The sequence below is a fragment of the Sinohyriopsis cumingii genome, unplaced genomic scaffold (assembly GCF_028554795.1).
Source record: "Sinohyriopsis cumingii isolate HCF-2022 unplaced genomic scaffold, ASM2855479v2 utg001387l, whole genome shotgun sequence".
NCBI classification, from domain to species: Eukaryota; Metazoa; Mollusca; class Bivalvia; order Unionida; family Unionidae; genus Sinohyriopsis; species Sinohyriopsis cumingii.
In genome coordinates this window covers 610,279-632,379 of record NW_028315991.1, presented here as the reverse complement: position 1 = coordinate 632,379, position 22,101 = coordinate 610,279, and the positions used below count along the sequence as shown (strand labels likewise).

General features: G+C 38.2%; 1 protein-coding gene across 4 annotated transcripts in view; it reads right to left on the bottom strand.

Annotated features, from left to right (window-relative positions):
* The window catches only part of LOC149772587 (uncharacterized), a 69,491-nt gene that overhangs the window by 31,792 nt on the left and 15,598 nt on the right, over positions 1 to 22,101 (bottom strand). For all 4 annotated transcript variants that reach the window (XM_089947607.1, XM_089947609.1, XM_089947610.1 and 1 more), the window contains exon 2: positions 14,824 to 15,030. In XM_089947607.1, coding sequence (XP_089803733.1) covers positions 14,824 to 15,030 — 207 coding nt within the window. The remainder of the gene's footprint in view (positions 1 to 14,823; positions 15,031 to 22,101) is intronic.

The window sequence follows — 22,101 nt, the reverse complement described above, 5'->3', positions numbered from 1 at the left end:
GTTATAACTTTCTTAATTCGTTTTATAAACGAACTATTAGCCTTGCGAAAGCAAATGAGAAAAAGAATATATCAACATATGAAAAATGCAAATTGTTGAGATTGTTTTCGTTAAAGTTATGTTATATAACCAAAGATGTGCAATGCATTTTTAAAATCGGAGAGCAGAGTGAAATGTTCCTACCAATGTATCTGAAATTATGGATAATGAATCAATATTATCAGGTATGGACAGTGTATTTAATTATTTGATATCGTTTAAGTATCTAAGGTAAATATTATTTAATTATCTGATATAATGTAAGTATGGATACTGAATCTATTCTTCTGATTTACTGTCTATAATTAGTATCCTAGTATGAACAAAAGATGTTTGACATATAATTGATTCATTGGTTTAATCATAATGATCTGTAGTACAGCTAAGTTAACTTCCTTTGTTGACTATGTTTCGCTAACCACGTGTAGAATGGTGAACTATCAGGAACTGGGTCTAATCAGTAAATAATAGGTCTATGTTGATGTTGAGCAAGTATGTGTGCTATATGGGGTTTCACAACTTTGGAATGCACGGAGAAAGTCGGAAAAGTAATGTCTGTAGGAAGTACATACGTATATGATTGCAATGTGCTCGCATAGTTGCAGAACAGTAGAAAATTGTGAATAATCACTACAAGATATTTACTCACTTTGAGATAATGAAGTCCCAGAAATTATTTATATAAAGATCCTTAGTTACAGGTACATTTATTACTAATATGTACAGTTATTAATACTTTCGTTGAACACTGCATCAGCATTCCATATTGCAATTCATTAAAGAGTACAGGAGATAAAGAGAATTATAAGTGAAGTGATACTACAAGTGGTAACTACTAGTCGTTAACTTGGATGGGTGGTGGATGGGATGTGGAGTTGGGATCCGAATGAAGTCTTTAGCTGATCCAAATAGATTTTAGGGCATATCACAAACAACTATTTTTGATGTTTAAACAATAGACATCTTTATTCTTTATATCAATAGAGTATGTGTTGGCATCCGTTAGTCTCGAGAGACGATGGAACTGCGCTCATGAGAGATATTGCGATTTGTGGTTCTACAGCGTCTGCTGTGGCTATATAGTCCAACAGGGAAGTGGTTGCTGCACGTGCTGCACTTGAAGGTTGTGTCTGGTGTTGGTTGGAGCTGCTTCTTATTCCCCTGCGATCGTTTTTCATCAGCTAGCAAGCGTAGCTTGTCCTCGCCGGCTTTCAGACCAGTGATCAGAGCATGTCGCCAGCTTGATCTGTTTTGAGCAAGATCTTCCCATGTATTGACATCGATGTCGCGGTTGCAGACATCCTTGAAGCGGAGATGTGACCGTCCGATTGACCTTTTACCAGAGGCGAGTTTCGAATAAAATATGTCTTTGGGGATCCGTCCGTCATCACTCCGACGTACATGACCCAGCGATCTGATGCGACGTTAGCGGAGGAATGTGACCATGATGGGAATCCTGACACGCTCGAGCATCTCATTGTTTGTTACTCAATCGCTCCAGGTGATCCCGAGTATGCGTCGGAGGTATCGCATGTGAAAGGCGCTCAGTATTTTCTCTTGTGAGGCGAACAGAGTCCAGGTTTCACTGGCGTACATAAGAGTGCTTAGCACGCAGACACTTTACACGGTGATCTTAGTGTTCAGGGTCAGCATGCTGTTGTTTCACACTCTCTGCGACAACCTGGAGAGAATTGTTGATGCCTTGTTGATCCGCTTGCTGAGCTCAGCCTCGAGCGAGAAGTTGTTGGTGATGGAAGAGCCGAGGTAAATGAACTGACTGACCACCTAGTAGTTGCTGATGATGCTTGGGGTCCGCGTGCTGAACCATCACGTTTGTTTTTTTTAGGATTATGATCAACCCGAACTCATCTCTTGCTGCAAAGCGTTGCATCAGCCGCTGAAGCTCAGCTTCTGTGTGGGTGGCTAGAGCAGCATCGACTGCGAAGAGCATGTCCCTGATGGTGACTTCATGCACTTTGCTCTTTGCTCTTTCCCTTCAGTCGTGCCAGGTTGAACAGTCTGTCGTCTGATCGCGTGTGCAGGTAAATCCCTTCTGAGGACGTCCCAAAGGCGTGCTTGAACAGGACTGCGAAGAAGGTGCCGAAGAAAATGGGGGCAAGGACGCAGCCCCGTTTAACTCCACTGCGGATGTCAAAGGGGTCGGATGTTGAACCATCGTACTGCACTGTGACTTTCATATCATCGTGGAAGGACTGGATCATGCTTAGCAGCTTTGGAGGGCATCCAGGTTTCGCCAGGAATGTGAAGAGTCCACCTCTGCTGACCAGATCGAACGCCTTGGTGAGGTCCATAATGGCCAGGAAGATGGTTCTGTGTTGTTCTCTGCATTAGTCCTGCAGTTGCCTGACGGAGTAGATCATGTCGATTGTGGACTTCTCTGCACAGAACCCACACTGCGACACTGGATACGCTCTGTCAGCAAGTGTCTGCAGTCTGTTCAGGATGACGCGTGCTAAAACTTTACCCACGACGCTGAGAAATGATATGCCCCTGTAGTTGTTGCAGTTGCTTCTGTTGCGCTTGTTTTTGTACAGGGTTATGATGTTGGCGTCGCTCATGTCCTGAGGTACTGCACCCTCATCACATCACTGGCAGAGGAGATCGTGCAGGTGTGTGAACAGCACGCTACATCCCCACTTCTGCTGAGATCCCATCCTTCCCTGGGGCTTTACCTAAGGACAGTTTCTATAAATCCTTCTTTATTTCGGCTAAAGTGGGTATCTCGTCTAGTTCGGCCATGAGAGGAAGGTTTTGAATGGCGTTAAGGGCAGCATTGGTCACGTGGTTCTCACTGGAGTACAGTTCAAAGTAGTATTCCACCCAACGCTCCATCTGCTTGCCCTTGTTGTGGATGCTATCGCCTGTGGCAGACTTCAGTGGTGCTGTCGCTTTCTTTGTGGGACCATTTGATTTCTTTATGCCATCGTACATGGCTCTGATGTTTCCGATATCTGCCGATGACCGGATGCTCTGACAGGGCTGAATCCAGTATTCATTGGCACACTACCGTGCTAATCTCTGCACGTTGCTTCTGGTAGACCTGTATGCCTGTAGTGTCTTCTGGCAGGGGGGATCGCTTGTATTGCAGGTGAGCACAGCGACGCTCTTCTATGGCTGGCATGAGTGTGGCGAATTTCGCCTCAAACCAGTCATTGTTTTTTGATTACTTCTTACCAAAGATCCGTGTGGCTGTACTGTACACAGTCTCTCTGATGTGATCACATCTTTCTTTAGCACTGCCGTTGGGTGTCCTGAGTCAAACGTCATGGAAAGGGCATAGGTGAATTCCTCAGCCTTGTCTGGATATGATGCTTTGCTCACATCAATGCGTGGTTTACCCTCTTACCTAGAGCGGTGGATCTTCTTCGGCTGAAGCTTCATTTTTTAGCACACCAGTGAGTGGTCAGTGTCGCAGTCAGCGCTGTGGAAGGTACGGGTAAGAAGCACACCCTTCATGACTGACCGTCTTGTAATGATCAAGTCCAACTGGTGCCAGTGTTTAGACCAGGGATGCCTCCAAGAAACTTTGTGTTGTGGCTTTGTCTGAAAGAATGAATTGGTGATGCTGAGGTCGTGGTACGAGCACATCTCTAGAAGGCGCTGCATATTCTCATTCATCTTCCCAACGCCAAACCTGCCAAGACAGGAGGGCCAAGAGTCATGGTCGGCACCCACCATAGTACTGAAGTCGTTTGTGGTGTGGAGGCGGAGAGATAGCAGTTTTCCATTTCCTTGTTGGCGGGGTTCTGTCATCCCCATCAGAGTGTTCCTGACGGCGAATCCAACACTAATCTATCTGGCTTCGTAGGCGCTCTTTCTTTGCCAGAATAACGTGTAGCTCTTTTCTCTCAGGGACCCGAAATCTGGTAGTCGTGTCTAATGTAGTGAGGCGATGTCGACCTGGAGTCATGCAAGTTCGTCGTTGAAGTCTTTCGAACATCGCTGATTGTATGGAGATCATCTGAAAGCCCAGACACCATGGTCCAGACATTCCAGGTACCTATCTTGAGGATTGGAGGTTTCCTTATTGGTTTTCTTTTGTTATTTTTTGGTGCAGTAGTTGCAGTCCGCTTGTCAGGTACTCATGTACCTTAAGCATTACGCACCCAGCAAGGCTGGCGAACTGTGGCGAGACGGCACCTTTTTTTCTTTTGGGGGGGGGGGGGCTGCGCAGTTTGAGGCGGGTGGTAGCTGTCCAGTGAAACCTGTTGGTCTCTCTTACCGTCAGAAGCAACCTCTGGCGTCTGGCTCTACGCCAATCGAGCGGTGACTTATAACCGGTAAACTGCTGCTTTCCGTGTTGTGTCTACGCTGCGGAGCGAAGCTGGAGTGTCCTCTCCAGGGCGCAAGCAAGGGCAGGGTGATATGGAGAATCAACTGTTGCCCATGCAGCTGTTCCCCCCGCTCCACGCAGCTGATGGATCCAAGGGAAAGGACAAGCCAATACGTCATGGCACCAGCTGCGTCGCAGGAGTTGCCGAGATAACACTAAAATCAATGCCAACTCGCCTTAGGGACTCCGTCTCCATATTTTCTGTTGGGGTTAACTTCCTTAGCCTTTCCCATGAGAGGGTATAGTCGCAAGGCAGTGAAGGTTTGAAATCGAAGTTTACCTTCTCCTAGGTGGGCGACCACCCAAGGTTAACATGCCCCATTTTGCCCGAAGCATTTGGTTTTGAGGCGCAGAAATTCGCCTGTTATCCCTTCTCCAATCAGTTTAAACAGGTACCGCCACTCCTGAAGGCCAGGATATGTATTTGGTTGTCAGAGGCACTATCAGACGCAGGCCATTGGGAGATTTCCAAGAGAAGTGGTTGCTTATCTCCCAGATCCTCCCCCGGCGATGACAACCCTCGATATGCAATCGATAAAGACAAATGAATGTTTTGGAAAAAGTATTAACAAAAATTACAATATATTGAGTTCAGGTTTAATAGAAGGTCGTTCGACAAAAATTGATGGAGAGTAGAGGGAGAAAAGGACAAACCATTTTTGTAACTTGGAAGAAAATCATTATATTAACAAATTAAATAACATAGGGTAAAGCTAAGTCGTTGCAAATAATCACTAATCAATTTAAAATTTCGAATGAGGTATAAAATCTCTGTGATATGTTACTCCGTAGACAAAATAAGTGAAATAAAACTAGATGACATGCTTGGAAGATTGGAGGTTCCTACATTAACTCATGCTGAAGAAAAGAAAAATACAGAACGAATTAAGTGCTTTGGAAGTTTCAAAATTCATAAAAAGCATGAGTAACGGTAAGCATCCAGGAAGTAGCGGATTCACTTTTGAATTCTTTAATTTATTAGCAGGATTTATGACAGGTTTTGATAAATTGAACAAATCATGAATTTAAACAAGAAATGTTAGAGGATTATGCGGACAAGGGATCTTTATTAATTGGAAACCGTTGGAAAAAGACAAATTTTGTTGGCCTTGCTTACTCTGTTGAACTTTTTGTTTTTTTACCTGAGTTACAAAACCTTTCTCGATCACCTTCCCCCTTTTTATGTTCAGTGTCAAAACACCCTTCAAGCTAGTTTTTGGAGAATAAAGAGTAAGATAAATAAATTTATATTTAATGCTATGTCGATAATTCTATTTTTGATATTGTAGTAATAAAAGAACCGAATTCCATCTTTATATTTGTCATTATCTGTTTGTGCAAATAATTATGAAGCAATTGTATCGTACTTCAACAAACATTGTTTCATTTTGTAGTCTCGGATACGACTTTCTATCATTTCGGAGGTTTTTGTGAGTGTTGTACTTGCTTTAAAGTCACGTGGAAAAGCAAATGAATAAGGTTTACAATGCCTTGCTGGAATAAAAAAATCTAATGATATAATGACCCTTTGCAATACACCGTAAACTGGATTGCTTCAGTACCAATATTATGACGAGTGTTTTGGACATGATTATAATGTTCTCAATTTATCATTCACAAATGCATTTATGGCCACACATAATGAGGTAACTACAGATCTGTGTATCTCATAACAATTGCATAGTCATTACGTTTTAAACGTTTCGCTCTTCCATATAAATTGTGCAGTCTTTTACAGGCACGGAATTAAAATTACGTACTGCAGCGTTATTAAAATCCACATTTAAATTTGTATTAAACGGAAGCTAAAACCAGCACAGTGCAATCCAAACGCCTGGACCTAGCTTTCAAACACGTTTCATGTTTAAAGCTCCAAAATAAAGCACAATTTAGCTTTACAAGAGATACGTGCTATCAACATTCACACTAACACCCATCCGAACATTAACAAAAAACGTGTCTTTGTCTGTTCATAAGAAGGCTGACACAAGCTATTCAGCTTGTGTTTTTTTTTCTTCAAGTTTTAAGTTATTTTCGGGGTGAATAGATGCACAGGTACTTTGGGTAGATACATTGGGATCAGTAGATACATAGTGATTTAGAATATCATTCAAGTTATTTAAAATTCAGAATCAAAAATTCTTTCCATTTCATCTTTCGTTCAAATACTCCTTATAATTCGCATTGTTTTACTGAACATGACTATTAGTTATATTTCCTCTAAGCATTAGTCATGCAACTGCCATTCTTCTCTGTGGACACCACTCGAATTATCTGGCTTAACTTCATTAAATTTAAGATTAATACATTTTGCACCACAAACAGCTGTTAATATACATCCTGACATAGTTATATTTGCGATTAAACACTATTTTATTATAGATAGTACGTACGACTTTTCACTGTAAGCAGCGTCAGCTCTGGCCTGGTGTTTCCTAAAGTGAACGTGTTTTTTAAAGCAACCTTTAGTCAGTAAGTAACAGTTTTTTTGTGTATTTTTGTAATCCACTTAAACAAACTTAATATTAACGCTTTGGATCTTAAAATGATTTATTTATAGCTTCCATAGTGTTTAATTTTTTCCTAGGGGTGGGATTTTATGAAGATCATAACTTGCCATGATCCAACGGAATGTTCAAAATATACATATTCCACTAGAAACACATTAAAACGCCAACCTATTTTCTGTTTCATTTTGTGTAAACTGTGTCCAAATTATAGGTTTAAAGTATGTGTAGTTCTTGTACCTTTCCAGGTTTTCACCCTTAGAAGCTTTCTCTAGAAGCATCGTTAATGTCATTTCCCTTCCTTTCCACTCTTTAACTCCAACATTATTTGTAAAGAATATGTCTCTATACTAATATGTATTTGTTATGAACGGTTGTATATTTATATATGCGTGCATATCAACAATATGTGCTTACAATGGATCATCCAGGTGACAAATATGAACCTATTTGCCCGAACATATTTTTCTCATTTAATTGTTAAATATGTAGGTAGATGGTTTTTTAAGTACTTTTTTACTCTGCATAATTGGTTCTTAAAATCGAAAAATTCCGCTGAGAGAGAAGACACGGCATTTTAGGATAGTAGTATGTATGCTTTTAAAATTGGTCTTTGGCTAGCATTGGAAAAGATACATCAACATTCAGATACAACATTTGCCTAACACATTTCTTGTGGGCATCGTTATTAAAAAGACAAAAGGACATACGTTTAAAACATAGTAGTATTGTCACCAATTTGCAATGTTTCTACAGGTTTATAAAACATGCACATGATTCAGGTTATGTCAAATCTGTCCATTACCATATCTGGATCTGAAAGAGCTGCTTCATGTAGAGTCACCTAATGATGTATTAAATCTTTCTGTAAAAAAGAATATGTCTCGGTGTTTTTACGAATCTGTGTACATTGACCCATTAAAGTCCATGAGATCATCAAGTTAAACTCGTCTTTTTACATTGACCCATTAAAGTCCATGAGATCTTCAAGTTAAGCTTGTCTTTTTACATTGGCCCATTAAAGTCCATGAGATCTTCAAGTTAAACTTGTCTTTCTACACTGACCCATTAAAGTCCATGAGATCTTCAAGTTAAACTTGTCTTTCGACATTGACCCATTAAAGTCCATGAGATCTTCAAGTTAAACTTGTCTTTTTACATTGACCATTAAAGGCCATGAGATCTTCAAGTTAAACTTGTCATTGTACATTGAACCATTAAAGTCCATGAGATCCTCAAGTTAAACCTGTCTTTTTACATTGACCCACTAAAGTCCACGATATCTTCAACTTAAACTTGTCTTTTTACATTGACCCATTAAAGTCCATGAGATCTTCAAGCTAAACTTGTCTTTTTACATTGACCCACTAAAGTCCACGAGATCTTCAATTAAACTTGTCTTTTTACATTGACCCATTAAAGGCCATGAGATCTTCAAGTCAAACTTGCCTTTTTACATTGACCCATTAAAGTACAAGAAGTCTACAAGTTCAACTGTTAATTTACCCATATACAAATTTGTGTGTTTAATCCACATCAAATACTTAATGTATTCCTTCCTCGTGCTGCACTGCGCTAGTTTAACCTGCTTCTTATCTTATTTATCCTATTTATACACAACAACAGCAATAATAGCGTGGGACTGGACCAGTCAATTTCGAGGTCATTGAGGTTTATAAACCAAGATTCAAGAAATATCGGAATAGGAGGTACAAACTGTTGAAATAAATGAATACTCAGATGCTACTAAACGAAACACAAAATGGAGCATTGACATTTTCAATATTAAAGTTTTTATTTAATTTATTTATTTTTGTGCTTATTTTAAGTCGAATGGGTGTTGGTGCCATGGTGTGATTAACAGCACTTTCACAAAAATAAAAACAAAACTTTATGAGATCATTATTCAAGAATTGAATAAAGATTTTAAATTGTAAAACTACAAGAAGAAGATAATCAGATTAGTTGCATGAAATATCTTTGATGGATAGATCTTGAACGTATATAATAACATAGTGCATACTTTGTTGACATGACAATGTTATGACGATATTTCCACCAATGCGAATCCACATCACTGAAAAATTTATATACCAATCAATAAAGTAATTCCTTTACTAAGTTAGATTATTTTGGATGTCTAGTCATTAATTTCAATGAAAAAGAAATTGCAAAATATTTTGCGTTGCTATTCTTCTTCTCAAGAAATAATTTTTCTGTATAAATTTGAAAGACTTCAAATGTTGAAGGAAATAATTACAAATGTCACCATATTACATACATAAATCCCAACCATAACTATTCAATATATGTACAAATTGCAGGAAATGTTGTCTCTGTGGTATTTCAAAATGATTTTGCAAAGCATAAGAACTGTATTGCTATGAATATTTTTCTATTTACTTACAGCTTGGTGCATTCCAATTATTGGACATAAACTTGGCTTCAACATAATCAGGTCAGACATACTGAGTGGCCCCTTAAAAAGGTTCTACGCTGGGGCCCAACCCAGTTTTTTTATCATTCAGGGTCACATAAACGCCAGCTAAACAGGCGCAAGAATATCACCAGAATTCCTTGACAAATGTTCGTGCAGCCATAAACAGATACTTGAAGCACTGTATCCCTCAGGGGTGTAAAATTGAGGGTACAAAAAAAAAACCTTGGTGTCAAAATTGGGGGTCAAATAAAAAATGTGGAGGCCAAAAATGTACTGACAAATTTTCATATGACTCGTACTTTTTTAGCTTGAAATATGATATTGAAATTTGCACAACATACTCTCTCTCTTTCTCTAAACATGCAAATACACCAACATGCACAATTAACAAAAAAATGCATTGTCCATTCAAAGAATAATTGTATTAGTTCATTTTTCTTTTAAAGTCGTACTTTTAACAGTCTACTCAAGCAATATTATAGCCCAACACATTACATATAAGCCAATACAAGAAGCCAAATAAATCTTTTTAACCAAATGGGAGTTAATTTACTGCCTTTCATAAAATGTGTACTATCATAGGTTTCATTGTACTTCGTCCTAGAACACATTTATCCAGATATCAAGGAGGAGAATGATTCATCTTCTTTCTAATAAGTTACACTTGAACTTTAAGATCTTTCTTTTACTGCAGCAAAAGTTAAAAACCAACACAATGTGCAATGACCCGCTGATTTTGTAATCCAAATAACGCATTTGTCGCAGCAAGTTTACTGATTTCTTTGTTGTGTTATAATGTCGTAGGTTATAATGTGTTCTCCATATATCGTATGGCGAACGAGGGCAGATTTTTAAACATTCTAAAATCCTGTCACGAAAGCATTATTCACTTTTGCAGTCTTTGCAATCACGCGATTAGAAGTCACACCGGTGATCATAATGAATGTGCCGTATTCCAGTCAAGGGAATTATTTTCTCCATTTTTCATTAAAGTTAGATCCACAGTTACTCTTTTGTGTTCTACTTCTTTCACTTTCTGCGCTAATGCTTTTTAGTGCATGACTTTTTAATCTGGAGATCACTTCTAGAGCAACAAGCCTTGAGGTTAAACAACTAGATGACAGCTTGCTGAGTTCGATGTAAATCGCGAGAAGCTCGCGAGATTAGGGGAAGCTACTCCATCATAGCATTGCCTATGCTGGTCTGGTTCATTGTTTTATATGTTCCCTGCGTTGCAATTTGCTATACGAATAGAGGAGTGCAAGGCAGGGAGCAAACAAGCGGTGAACTAGTCAATGCCTATACTTGAAGTATATACGATGCCATCCATCGTCCAATGCGCTGGGTATTAAACAAATCCTGATCATATTATTAAAATCCTTTGCGTTAACAAAAAAAAAAAAGAAAACAAAAAACACGGCAACGAAATGTATGCGTCAATTTTCTCCAGCGTGCGTCCCCGACGCACAAATGTGCGTAAAGGGAAACACTGACTTGAAGGACATTATTAAAGACAAAGAGTTAAAAAATTCTAATTCAATGCTAAATCAAAACTAAAATTGAATTTAAAATCAGGTGTTTCAAGGCAAACCCCGTACTACCAAGCAATTTCACTGGAAGAATAAGGAAAAATCAATGCGTATCTTAACAAAAATTGACAATGTTGCCTTTCGATTCAGAATATGGTATCTGCTGGCTATTCATTTTGTGACCAGATGAATGGTATTTCACCATCAACTGGGGCCAAGAGTGGCCGAGTAATCTAAAGCGCTTTCCGTTACGGATCATTGCCATCTCACCTCTGTCTGCGTGGGTTCGAGTCTAGGATTCGGCCAATGTGGGTATGTGAGAAAGCTTGCCAGTAACTTCTCGTGGGTCGATGGTTCTTTCCGGTGTTTTCCCGAATTCTTCCTCCACCATTAATACTGGCCGCCATACATAGCCTATCATGTGCTGAAAAATGGCGTTAAACCCCACAACAACAACAACAACAGTCACCATCAACTGACCCCCAACTTCCTTAAAGTTTGAAAATGATGAATCTGGCATGGAGTACATTACTTTAAATCATGAAGCAGTTGATGAGCAGCTTGAAGAAACATCAGACAAAATAATGTATGCAACTGGCACAAACACTTTTCCAGTGAAATCAGTGAAAATATTTCCTTCCGAATTGTGACAAGCCTCAAAGGTCTTATTTATAAAATGCAGTAAAGAATCACTAAGATCTCCCGAATTTACTGACAAATGGTATACTTGTGAACCGGTCAACCCAAAGCATTCTCCTCATTCATGCCAGATATCTGTAAGAATGCAGGAGTCAATGATATACTGGTCATTCACTCCATGCAGCAGCAATTCAGGCTATGAGTGATGCTGGGTTTGCAAACAGAAATATTTTGTTTATGAAAGACCACAATGTGAGTAGGCTCTTAAAGATTACAGTCGAAGACCTAGCACTGAATAAAACAAATCATTAGTTCACTTTTGGAAAATATGGCTAATGATGGCCAAACCCTAAAACCAACCCCCCTTTCACTTCAAACCAAAGTCAGCAACCATTGATAAACTCTCCAATCCAAAGTTCAAACACTCTAATCGCACAGTCCTTCCAGTGCTCCAACACTAAACTATGCAAACAGACAAAACATATAGCCGGTTTTGCGAGTAACTCTACCTTTAACAACTGCCCATTCAATTTGACATTGGAATCAGATCACTGAAGGAGTCTTGTTAAGTATTAACGGTGTTGAAAATGATATAAAATGATATTCCTGTAAAAATAATTATTTAATTATTACCTTTATTTTGGTATGGAATAATATCAGAAATGTGTTGAAACCACGGGTAGACACTGCGTGACATGTAAAGTAAGAAGTTTTTGAATAAACTTAACTGTGGCAGTTGTCAATCTGTTCTTGTGATTATATGCAGGTTATGTACAGGTTATGTATTATGGGTCGATGTGAAGCAGCGAATGAAAGGAAAGTAGTCGCTACTTAAATTCGAATGCATTGTCTATTTAATACATTGACTATAGCAAGGACGAAACTGGAATTATAAGGATTAAATGATCATGGTTGGGTATTTATCGATATGTAAATTTTACCTAATCACTCACAAATGTAACATAAAATCCTTCAGACATTATTTACTTTGTGAGTGATTAGGCAAAATTTTAACATCAATAAATACCCAACCATGATCATTCAATTCTATATTATCATCATTTAATAATCTGTAAATATGCAGTTCTTCTGAATCACGGCAGTATATTTTATCTCAGAGCAACGCAGTAGCAGTTTCATTCTCTTTAATGCTAACGTTCAGCACAACTGGCTTTGTGTCCACCTTTATCCCGTCCCTTTGTAAACTAGTGAGACTTAAAATGAATTTGAGCTTATTAGTTGTCGGATTGGCAACATTTTCAGATAGCCATATTGTGTTTTAGATAAGTATTATTCACATTAATGACCAACTAATGATAAAAGAATACTTTAGTGAAAACCCCATGTTGATATAAGACTAAATTCAAAACAGCGACAATAATTGTTTAGGACTGCTGCTGAACAGAACCATTTTCCTTCAGGGCCAGCTAAACATATTCTGATAACAACGTTATTTCGACATGATGTTTTGTTCAGGATGATATAGCAATAACAACATTTTCAAGAAGGCTGCCGTGGCAGTTATACTGGATGTCCGAACAGAACCATTTCACTTAGAATCAACTAGAAATCAGAAAAAGTCTTTTTGTGAAAACTCCATGTTGATATGAACATGCATTGAGGACGAGTAGAGATGACAATATTTGCAATGTGTCACCTGTGGCGAACACGCTAGATGTGTTAGGGGCGCCATTTTCGTTTAGGGCCATCAAGACCTTGTTTATAAAGTTGCACGGCATTCCTTCAAGTAGTTGAGGAGAGGAAGCGCTAAAATCTTGTGCTAACGGACGTCGGAAATGAGGTCATCCCCAAACGATCTTCTCGCAAGAACGCTTTCATCAATTACGCATTTTTGTTTACTCGAGTTGTTGTTCTAAACAATTACTTTTTTCTAGAATTGTCACATGTATACATCTACTTTTCCAGCTTGATTTTCATACGCACACTTTATTATTCCCAGTGACTCTTGATTACTCCATTCGCTTTCCTCAGCCCACCATTTCACACTTGCTCGAGTTCTCCCACTCGCTTAAATTTACCCTTTCTCAATCTTTGATTAGTCAAACAACCTCCCAGTTACTCCGATTCTCTTCGTCTGCTTCCTCTCAGTTACTTTAATTCGTCGTTTTCTGCTTCCTCTCACTTAGTCAAATTTGTCTTCGTCTGCTTCCTCTCGGTTACTATGGGTGGCAGGGGACAGTTTCGTAAATTGGTTACGGTCAGTATTATTAACGTAATGGCTGTGGTGTGACTTGATCAGCTATTATTGTTGAATAATGAAAGATATGGATATAGTTGTTAATTAGGTGTTCAGGCTTGTGTTGGTCTTGAAATTGGTGTGAGGCATGTACACCTCCCATAGTTACTTTAAAGTATGTAGACAGTGAAATGCCAGTAGTCGGCTAGGAAGAAGACTTGCCAAAAATAGCAGCAAATACGTGGGCTCAGAGCAGGTAGACTATATCAAAAACGGCTTGGATGGCAACTATTTTGCATTTCATCAACCTGTTTAGTACACAATGGTTTTCAGAATTATCCGCTAGGAAAAGGGCTTGTGTCTGCACTGTGAAAGTGATCTTAGGACGTGATAAATGCAGGTATGAATTTGGAATAGGGTGTATACACTTAAGTTGCTATGAACTGCCATTGACTTCCTTGGTCAAGTGAATAATATTCTTTATGCTCTCTTTTAATATATTCACAAATATTGACCTTTTGGATATCACTTGTGTATTTTACTATTTTATATTTTTTATAATAGGCAGGTGAATGCGGCACTCATAGCTAGCTTTCCATTATGTGTATTTTCTTTGAGTTTCGCCCGTTCTAACTCCTTTACACCAACGTGATCTCAACTTTTTCAGCTCGCCATCGATCACTCGCATCGACAACTGCTTCTTTTTGTCAGGTACATTTTACCTTAGTCTTGAATGATTGGCCTATCGTACTTTTCCAAGACGATATCTTTGCCATTTCTAGGATCTTGATGACATTACCAAATAAGCAGCCGTAGTGCGATTTAATGTTGTTCAAATACGGACATAGCAATATACTATCGAATGTGTTATTTTAGTTAAATGATGAAATTACCAACGACTACTTACGTATGTGAGTCTGTGTCTGTGTGTAAGAGAGAGAGAGAGAGAGAGAGAGAGAGAGAGAGAGAGAGAGAGAGAGAAAGAAAGACAGAAAGAAAGAAAGAAAGAAGTGAGAAAGAAAGAAAGAAAGATGATGGACGGACGGACGGGCAGACATACAGACAGACCGACAGATAGATAGATAGATAGATAGATAGATGGGGAGAGAGAATATTACCATTATATGAGCTGAGGTTACCATCTCTTCCAAACATCTTTGTAATTTCAAGTTCTTGTATCCAGTATGCTTCAGTTTCGCTTGCATTCAAGAATCTATGACTACGTACGATCTGTTGGCTTGCCAAAGTCATGTTTATCTTGTTACAGGCATCTAAGCTATCCAACCATCTGTACGACTCATTCGTTATTGTAAATGAGCTGAACCCTGAAACCGGAGATTATTCTGATTTTATCCAAAATTCAACAAACAATAAAATTAAAAAAAAAAAATAAAATCAAGGCAAATATTTTTTAATTAGAAAACATTTAAATTCCTCCGTCACGATTGTGTTACATGTCCAAATAAGCATGAGCTCAAGGAAGCGAGTTATTCCGAAATTAGGAAAAGAAGGGGACGAAGAGAACAGAAAGGACATAAGTAGGCCATATAAAGGTGTTGATGAACCTGTTTTCGAAAAGTTATTTACACGACTGAACTGGCCCACCGTGGTTCCTGGAGATTGTTGGCAGTCCCCGTGTCGGGGTGGGTGCAGTGTATTATTTTCTTCACTTACATAACGGGGGTTAAGGGAAGGGGACGGAATAAAATCATTTTGTCAATTATTTATCAGCAATGTACCTCCGTCTTTCGTATGCATGTCCATACAAAATGCAATTTCGTTGTCTTGCTAAAAGTAGATTAGTATCTAATTAAGTGTTCAAGATATAGATACGCAAGCGATTAATCCCATTTTGTTTTGTAAATTATTGATCACTTATATAACTGTGCCTAATGTTTGTGAGGTGGTATGCGAATACACAGAACTGAATTGTTTGGAGACGAGAGAAAATAGTTATGCAGACAGAGGGGTATGCAGTTCAACGGTATAAAACACTATGTGGGAAATCAAGCAAGCAAGCTGTCAAGTAATTGATAAAGCAGACAGGAAATAATATTCCAGAAGGTTAAACATCGATAAAGGAAGAAACCCTAGTCTGTACGTAGGTTGACTAGTTGATGTACGTGGTAGTAGGTTATCTGAATAGGATAAATCAGTAAAAAGAAATGTTAACTTCAATACCCTTATTTGCAAAATAATTATATTTTGAGTTGAGGTGATATTGAGCTTTCTGAAAATAAGAAAGAAAACTACTTTGACAATAAAATGGCATTTATCTTTTTTGTCAATACTCCACGTTAACTTAACGAGGAGGTATACGAATCTTCTGAGACACAAGTGCACCCAGCCCCACCCCGATCGTCTTTATAACATCCCAGGAAAAGCCGTGACACAGTGGAAACGTGCTTGTCTCGCCACCTAACATGTGTGGGTTCGATTTCGACCATCAGACCAGTCTACGTCCGCTGCCGTGGCATGTTCTTGGACAAGGGACTTTAATCCAAATCATCTATGTCAATTAATGTACAGTAAAACATCTAACCAAACTTTTAAAATATCAAATGACTAAATATCATTTTTTTGATCAACAGTATCTGCTGGTCTTTCTGAAACAACTAGGGAAAGAAAGAAACGTGAAATATAGAGGTATAGAAGTAGATCTCTGATCAAGTGGAGGTTCATTTTTTAAATTTTTGAATAGCACTCAGAGAGAGAGAGAGAGAGAGAGAGAGAGAGAGAGAGTGTGGGTCTCGATAAAATATTATCAATTTCAGTGGATTCATGTGTATGTCAAAATGTATGGAACATAAAATTACACGTATAACGACGGATCATGACATAATACTAAGAATAGGAATCATACTGTTAAAGTAACGTAATTTCTTACAGTCGTTAAAACTCTTGACAGTAAACTGTTCTTATGAAACGTGGGAGCTAGTCTTCGACAATTACTTTGTTTTTCTATATGCCTTAGTTACATCCATAGACATAGTTCACATTTTTATCACCATGTGCACTTATTTTTATTGATCGGAGTCTTACGTAGTAAAATATAAATTGGTTATTGTAGGTGGGTATGAGAATATGACAAAACGATGTGAACAACTGAACGATAATGTGTCTTTTGTGCAGAACAATGGGAAAAATAGACAGACACGCAAATATACAGTAATTAATTACGGTTAGAGTAAACGAAAGTCATCAAGTGGAAAACGATCATTGTCTTAAGATCACTTTTAGCACATTATTGCCCTTATCAGGATATTGACGATAAGTGCCATTATCAAGGATACAACAAACCAGCCATATTCGGTTTGTCCTGGCGGGTGCAGAAGCAGCAACCATTGGATTACGCAAAGAAACATTTGCTTGTCTGTTTGCTATTTTATAGTATTCCATAATTGTTTTAAAATACGGTAATCAAGTGATTCAAATTTATTTGTGTACGCTTTCATACTCTGTATATCTATCTATCTATCTATCTATCTATCTATCTATCTGTGTGTGTGTGTGTGTGTGTGTGAGAGAGAGAGAGAGAGAGAGAGAGAGAGAGAGAATGTTTGTTACTTGAGAAAGAGGATGTACAACGGATATTTTAGAGAGAACTGTCTACTTATTAAGAACTTGTGATTGATAACATTTGCAGATTGCACTCGCTCAAGGAAGTGCATCAGTTTCTAAGTTTCCTAATTTACGAGCGCATGTTATGAATCACCTATTTGCGTAAATATGCTAACGTTTCAAACGTGTGATTATAAGGTCAAAAGGAAAATATATAGTCCCCCCCCTTCACAACTGTCTAAGCTATAGAATAATCTCTTTTCTCCATCATGCTACAACCCCCTCTAACCCCCCCCCCCCCCAAACACACGACATCGTTAAGTACACAAGTGCTTCGAGTACAAGGAATAGTTCGATTGTTGAACAGTCATAAAATATATGCTGTTCGTGTGCTAAGAACACGCGACACTCAGGGAAATGCAAAAATTAAACTCAGCGACAAGGATGTACTCGAAAGAGTGTTAACTAAACGTACCATGCAGAGTGATGTGCTTTTCCGTCATTGTATTGGCAGTTTGCGTACAGTGCGTTGTATTGGCTATTTGCGTACAATGCTTGCTGGATACAAAGCCACATTGTTTGCAAAAGAGGAAGAATCTACGTAATATAAATGTGGTACTCTCTAACTTCAAAAACACAAAATTGCGATCATAAAAATTATATTTATGCTGTTACATATTTATCTTTGTTAATTGTTATTGGTAATACAAATTAGTAAAACGGGTGGGTGGGTATAGTAAGTCAGATATCACGTATTGTACGTACTGAGTTTAAAGTTCTGTAATATTAACTTGAAAAAAAACCCAATATACATTTAAATGTTCAGGTGCAATCTGTTTTGCAGAAAATATATTTATACTGAGCTAATATATACAATATGATATTGCATTTTGCGTGCAATAAATGTGGTACTCTCTAACTTCAAAAACACAAAATTGCGATCATAAAAATTATATTTATGCTGTTACATATTTATCTTTGTTAATTGTTATTGGTAATACAAATTAGTAAAACGGGTGGGTGGGTATAGTAAGTCAGATATCACGTATTGTACGTACTGAGTTTAAAGTTCTGTAATATTAACTTGAAAAAAAACCCAATATACATTTAAATGTTCAGGTGCAATCTGTTTTGCAGAAAATATATTTATACTGAGCTAATATATACAATATGATATTGCATTTTGCGTGCAATATATCATGGTATTGAGATAGTATTGAGCTTTTATATTGTTGTTATCTTGTTGTATGAAGACTAATCATAATGCAAGGAGCCTTTAACATCGGACCTTGCGTGAAACGCACGTGGCAAACATCACGATGCCAACCAATGGGAACTGTCATATCGGTTTTCTTCCAGTCAACCCGGTCCCTTGATTGACAGTAATATTACACACATACCTGATGGATATCAAACTTTCCATACTGAAAGCACAGTTATGATCGGTTCCTATAATAGCAAAGATAATTGCAAAACATTCCTGAGCTATATACTACAAAAATGACTTATTTGCTTCCTTACATTGTACGTTTGTTTATTACATCTTTTACAGCATGTACTTCTGTAATTATCAATCCGCAAAAGTTTATATCGCCGGGTATCATCAGTTTTTTTTTTTTTTTTTTTTTTTTTTGTACCTAACAAATGATAATGAAAAATACTTGCCATTAGCTACTTATTCTAAATGCATATTATATGCATGCATAAATGGGATGTATATTGAAATCGACTGCAGCTATGAAAACGATTCTACCTGTGATATTCTGTTATGGTGAAAACATTTGAAGAATAATTTCGTTGTACATTCTGTCGGGGTCAGCGTGACACGTAATCATTAAGATTGATATATTGGCTAGGCTCACAATAGCCTGACAGCTTGTAACAATTAACCGTTCGTGTCTGGAAGCGTGAGAGATTTGATTAGGACTCGCTCGGTTAACGGTTAGAGATATATCTAGAGTAGTGTTAACACAAGGTCAATTGCGGCAAATGACAAAAGTTGAGACAAATAAGGAAATGTAAGAAAGTTGTGGGCCATTTTTAAAACAGGAGTCATAAAATGATATTTTTCAGAATAGCTGTTAATGAAGGAGAACTAGAGAGGATTATTCTGACTTCGATGGGAGTCATAATAGATTTGGAAATTAAAAGAACCACGCTTACTGGTTAAGCTTCAAGGGATGTCTTCCCAGACGGAAATCAGGCTTCTAAAAAAATTGCCCTCGCCAAATGAATCAGTCTAAAGTTCTGAGGCAAGTCAGAATTTAGCTCTGGAAAATATAAGTATTTCTCGTAATATTGTCTAAGAACTCGTGTTGAAAAACGAGGAACAACAAAGGACTTGATATGAAGGCGCGAGTCTCAAATAAATCACATGACTAGTCTTAGTTGCATACATTATTTCTAAATTGATTTGTTTGTAATTATTGGTTTGTTCATTTCGAATTTATACATCAATTTTCCGTGAGTTCGGAAGTTAATTGCTGGCATACATTTGTCTCATACCTTATATGACACGTGTATTATACAAATGAGTTCGGATTAAGTTGTTTTGTAAGCCATGTACATTATCTATCATAAAACTGAGAACATATGGAAAATGAACATATAGGATAAAAGCTAACGTTGTTTAAAGTGGTTGACCTAAAATAAAGTTAGGTTGTTACATTGTTAGAGTTGACCCCAATATGCGGCACTGGGTTTATGTGGGAAATCTTATGTTAAAAATTATCCACAGGTTTAATAAGTAGGAGTCACCCTGGGTTTAACGCCATTTTTTCAGCTTCAGATAGGCTATATAGGAGCCAGTATAAGTGGTGAAGGAAGAATCCGGGAAAACTTCGGGAAGAACCACTTACAAACGGGATGCTACCGGCAAGCTTTCTCGTGTACCCACGTTGGCCGATCCTGAGATTCGAACCAAAGCAGAGGTGAGAAAGCAGTCATCCGTAAGGCTGAGCGCTTTAGACCACACGACCACTCGGGGCACCTTCTGGGTATGTACCGGGAATCCTATGTTAAATTGATTAGTTATATACCGTTTCCGGGTCGAAAACTTAATGGGTATATACAGGAAATGCGATACTAATTTTTCTTCCTTGATTAGAATCCAACACCCCAACCATTCAGTGGTTGTTGTCGTTGTTGTAGGTTTTAACGCCATTTTCAGCACAAGATAGGCTATACATGGCAGCCAATATGACTGGTGGAGGAAGAACCCTGGCAAATCCCGGGAAGAACCACCGATCCACGAGAAGCTACTCGTAGGTTTTCTCACGTGCCCACATTATCCGAGCCTGAGGCTCGACCCCACGCAGACAGAGGTGAGATGGCTTTGATCCGAAACGGTGAGCGCACCACTGAGTGGCAATGGCGGGAGTGTTAACAAACGCACTATACCTCACACAAACGTTTTATACTATCACATAAACACAGAAGATAGGAATGTTTATAGCCTACAAACCGTAATTTACTTTAATAATCGTGACCTTCCACTCATCTAGAAAAGTGTAATTTTTAAAAATATTAATAAAATGAATATTAGTAAAATATAAAATAGTAATAAAATGATTAATTAAAACATTTTTATATCCTTACTCTCTTATATTTATGTTCTTTTGAAACAACACAAATGTGTTTATAGACGCACTATAGCTACATACCACGATACTATCATAACAAATATAGGGGTAAGGGGTTTGAATGTTTAACTGTGGAGATAGGCTTCGCTTTACATAAAGATACACGAAAGTAAACTATCGTCAATAAGTTTGAGCAGTACCCTCTTCTTATAGCTTTAGGTGGCCCTGAAAGGGGTCGTTGGAGTTGGTAACCAAAGATGAGGGTTATCACGTACCAAAGCTCTTCACTTTCAACCCCAGTGGTATAACCATTAGGGAAGAAGAGTGGTGGCAGAAACCAACCGGTTCCTTTTCAGGCACCCAGATCTCAAGAAAAGGGAGATATTACTCAACATCATTACCAATGTATGTACGTGTGTATGTCTGTCTGTGTTTACAACTTAAACTTAAAACCCAATACCCTTACCTTTTGTGTATGATAATATGTTTGTACATGGTATTGTACCTATAAACACTCCTACCCTTGCCTCAGTGTGTGATTGTATATTATATTTGTGTCAGAGTGTGCATCTATAAACCCTTCAACCCTTTTCATTGGATCGTGTGTGTGTGTGTGTGTGTGTGTGTGTGTGTGTTGTATTTCAAAAGCTGTGCTAGGTAGTAGGGGTGTGTTTTGGAAACAAACAAAATTGCTACCATTATATTTCTCTTATATAACCATACCATTCTCAACAAGGAAACAACCTATGACTACACATTTTAACACAGGATTTCTAGTACGTACACAGAGTACATCCGCACATTTAAATCCTACAGACGATTTTAAGACTGGAGTTCTAGTAAGTACAATGATTGCCCCCCCCCCCCCTTTTTAAACCTACGGCACAATGTCAATTTCACAATGTACCCAGTGTGTCGAATATTACTACTAACACATCTCTGACGCTTATGTTGTATTTACTGTTTCTGATCACAACATTTTTCGCACTGGTTGGCATCCAGAAACACTAAATACACACATTGGGCGCGTGTCTGCATGGAACACTCAGAACTAATTGTAATATTAGGTTAAGCACCATTTTTCAGCACTTGATAGGACAGTACATTTTGTAGAGGAAGAACTCAGAGATCATCCTGAAAATAACTTACAACCCACGAGAAGCTACTGGCAAGATTTTTCTCATACCCACTTTTGTCGAGCCATGACTCGAACATGTATGGACCAGACATAAGATTTGGGTGATCTGTAAAGGC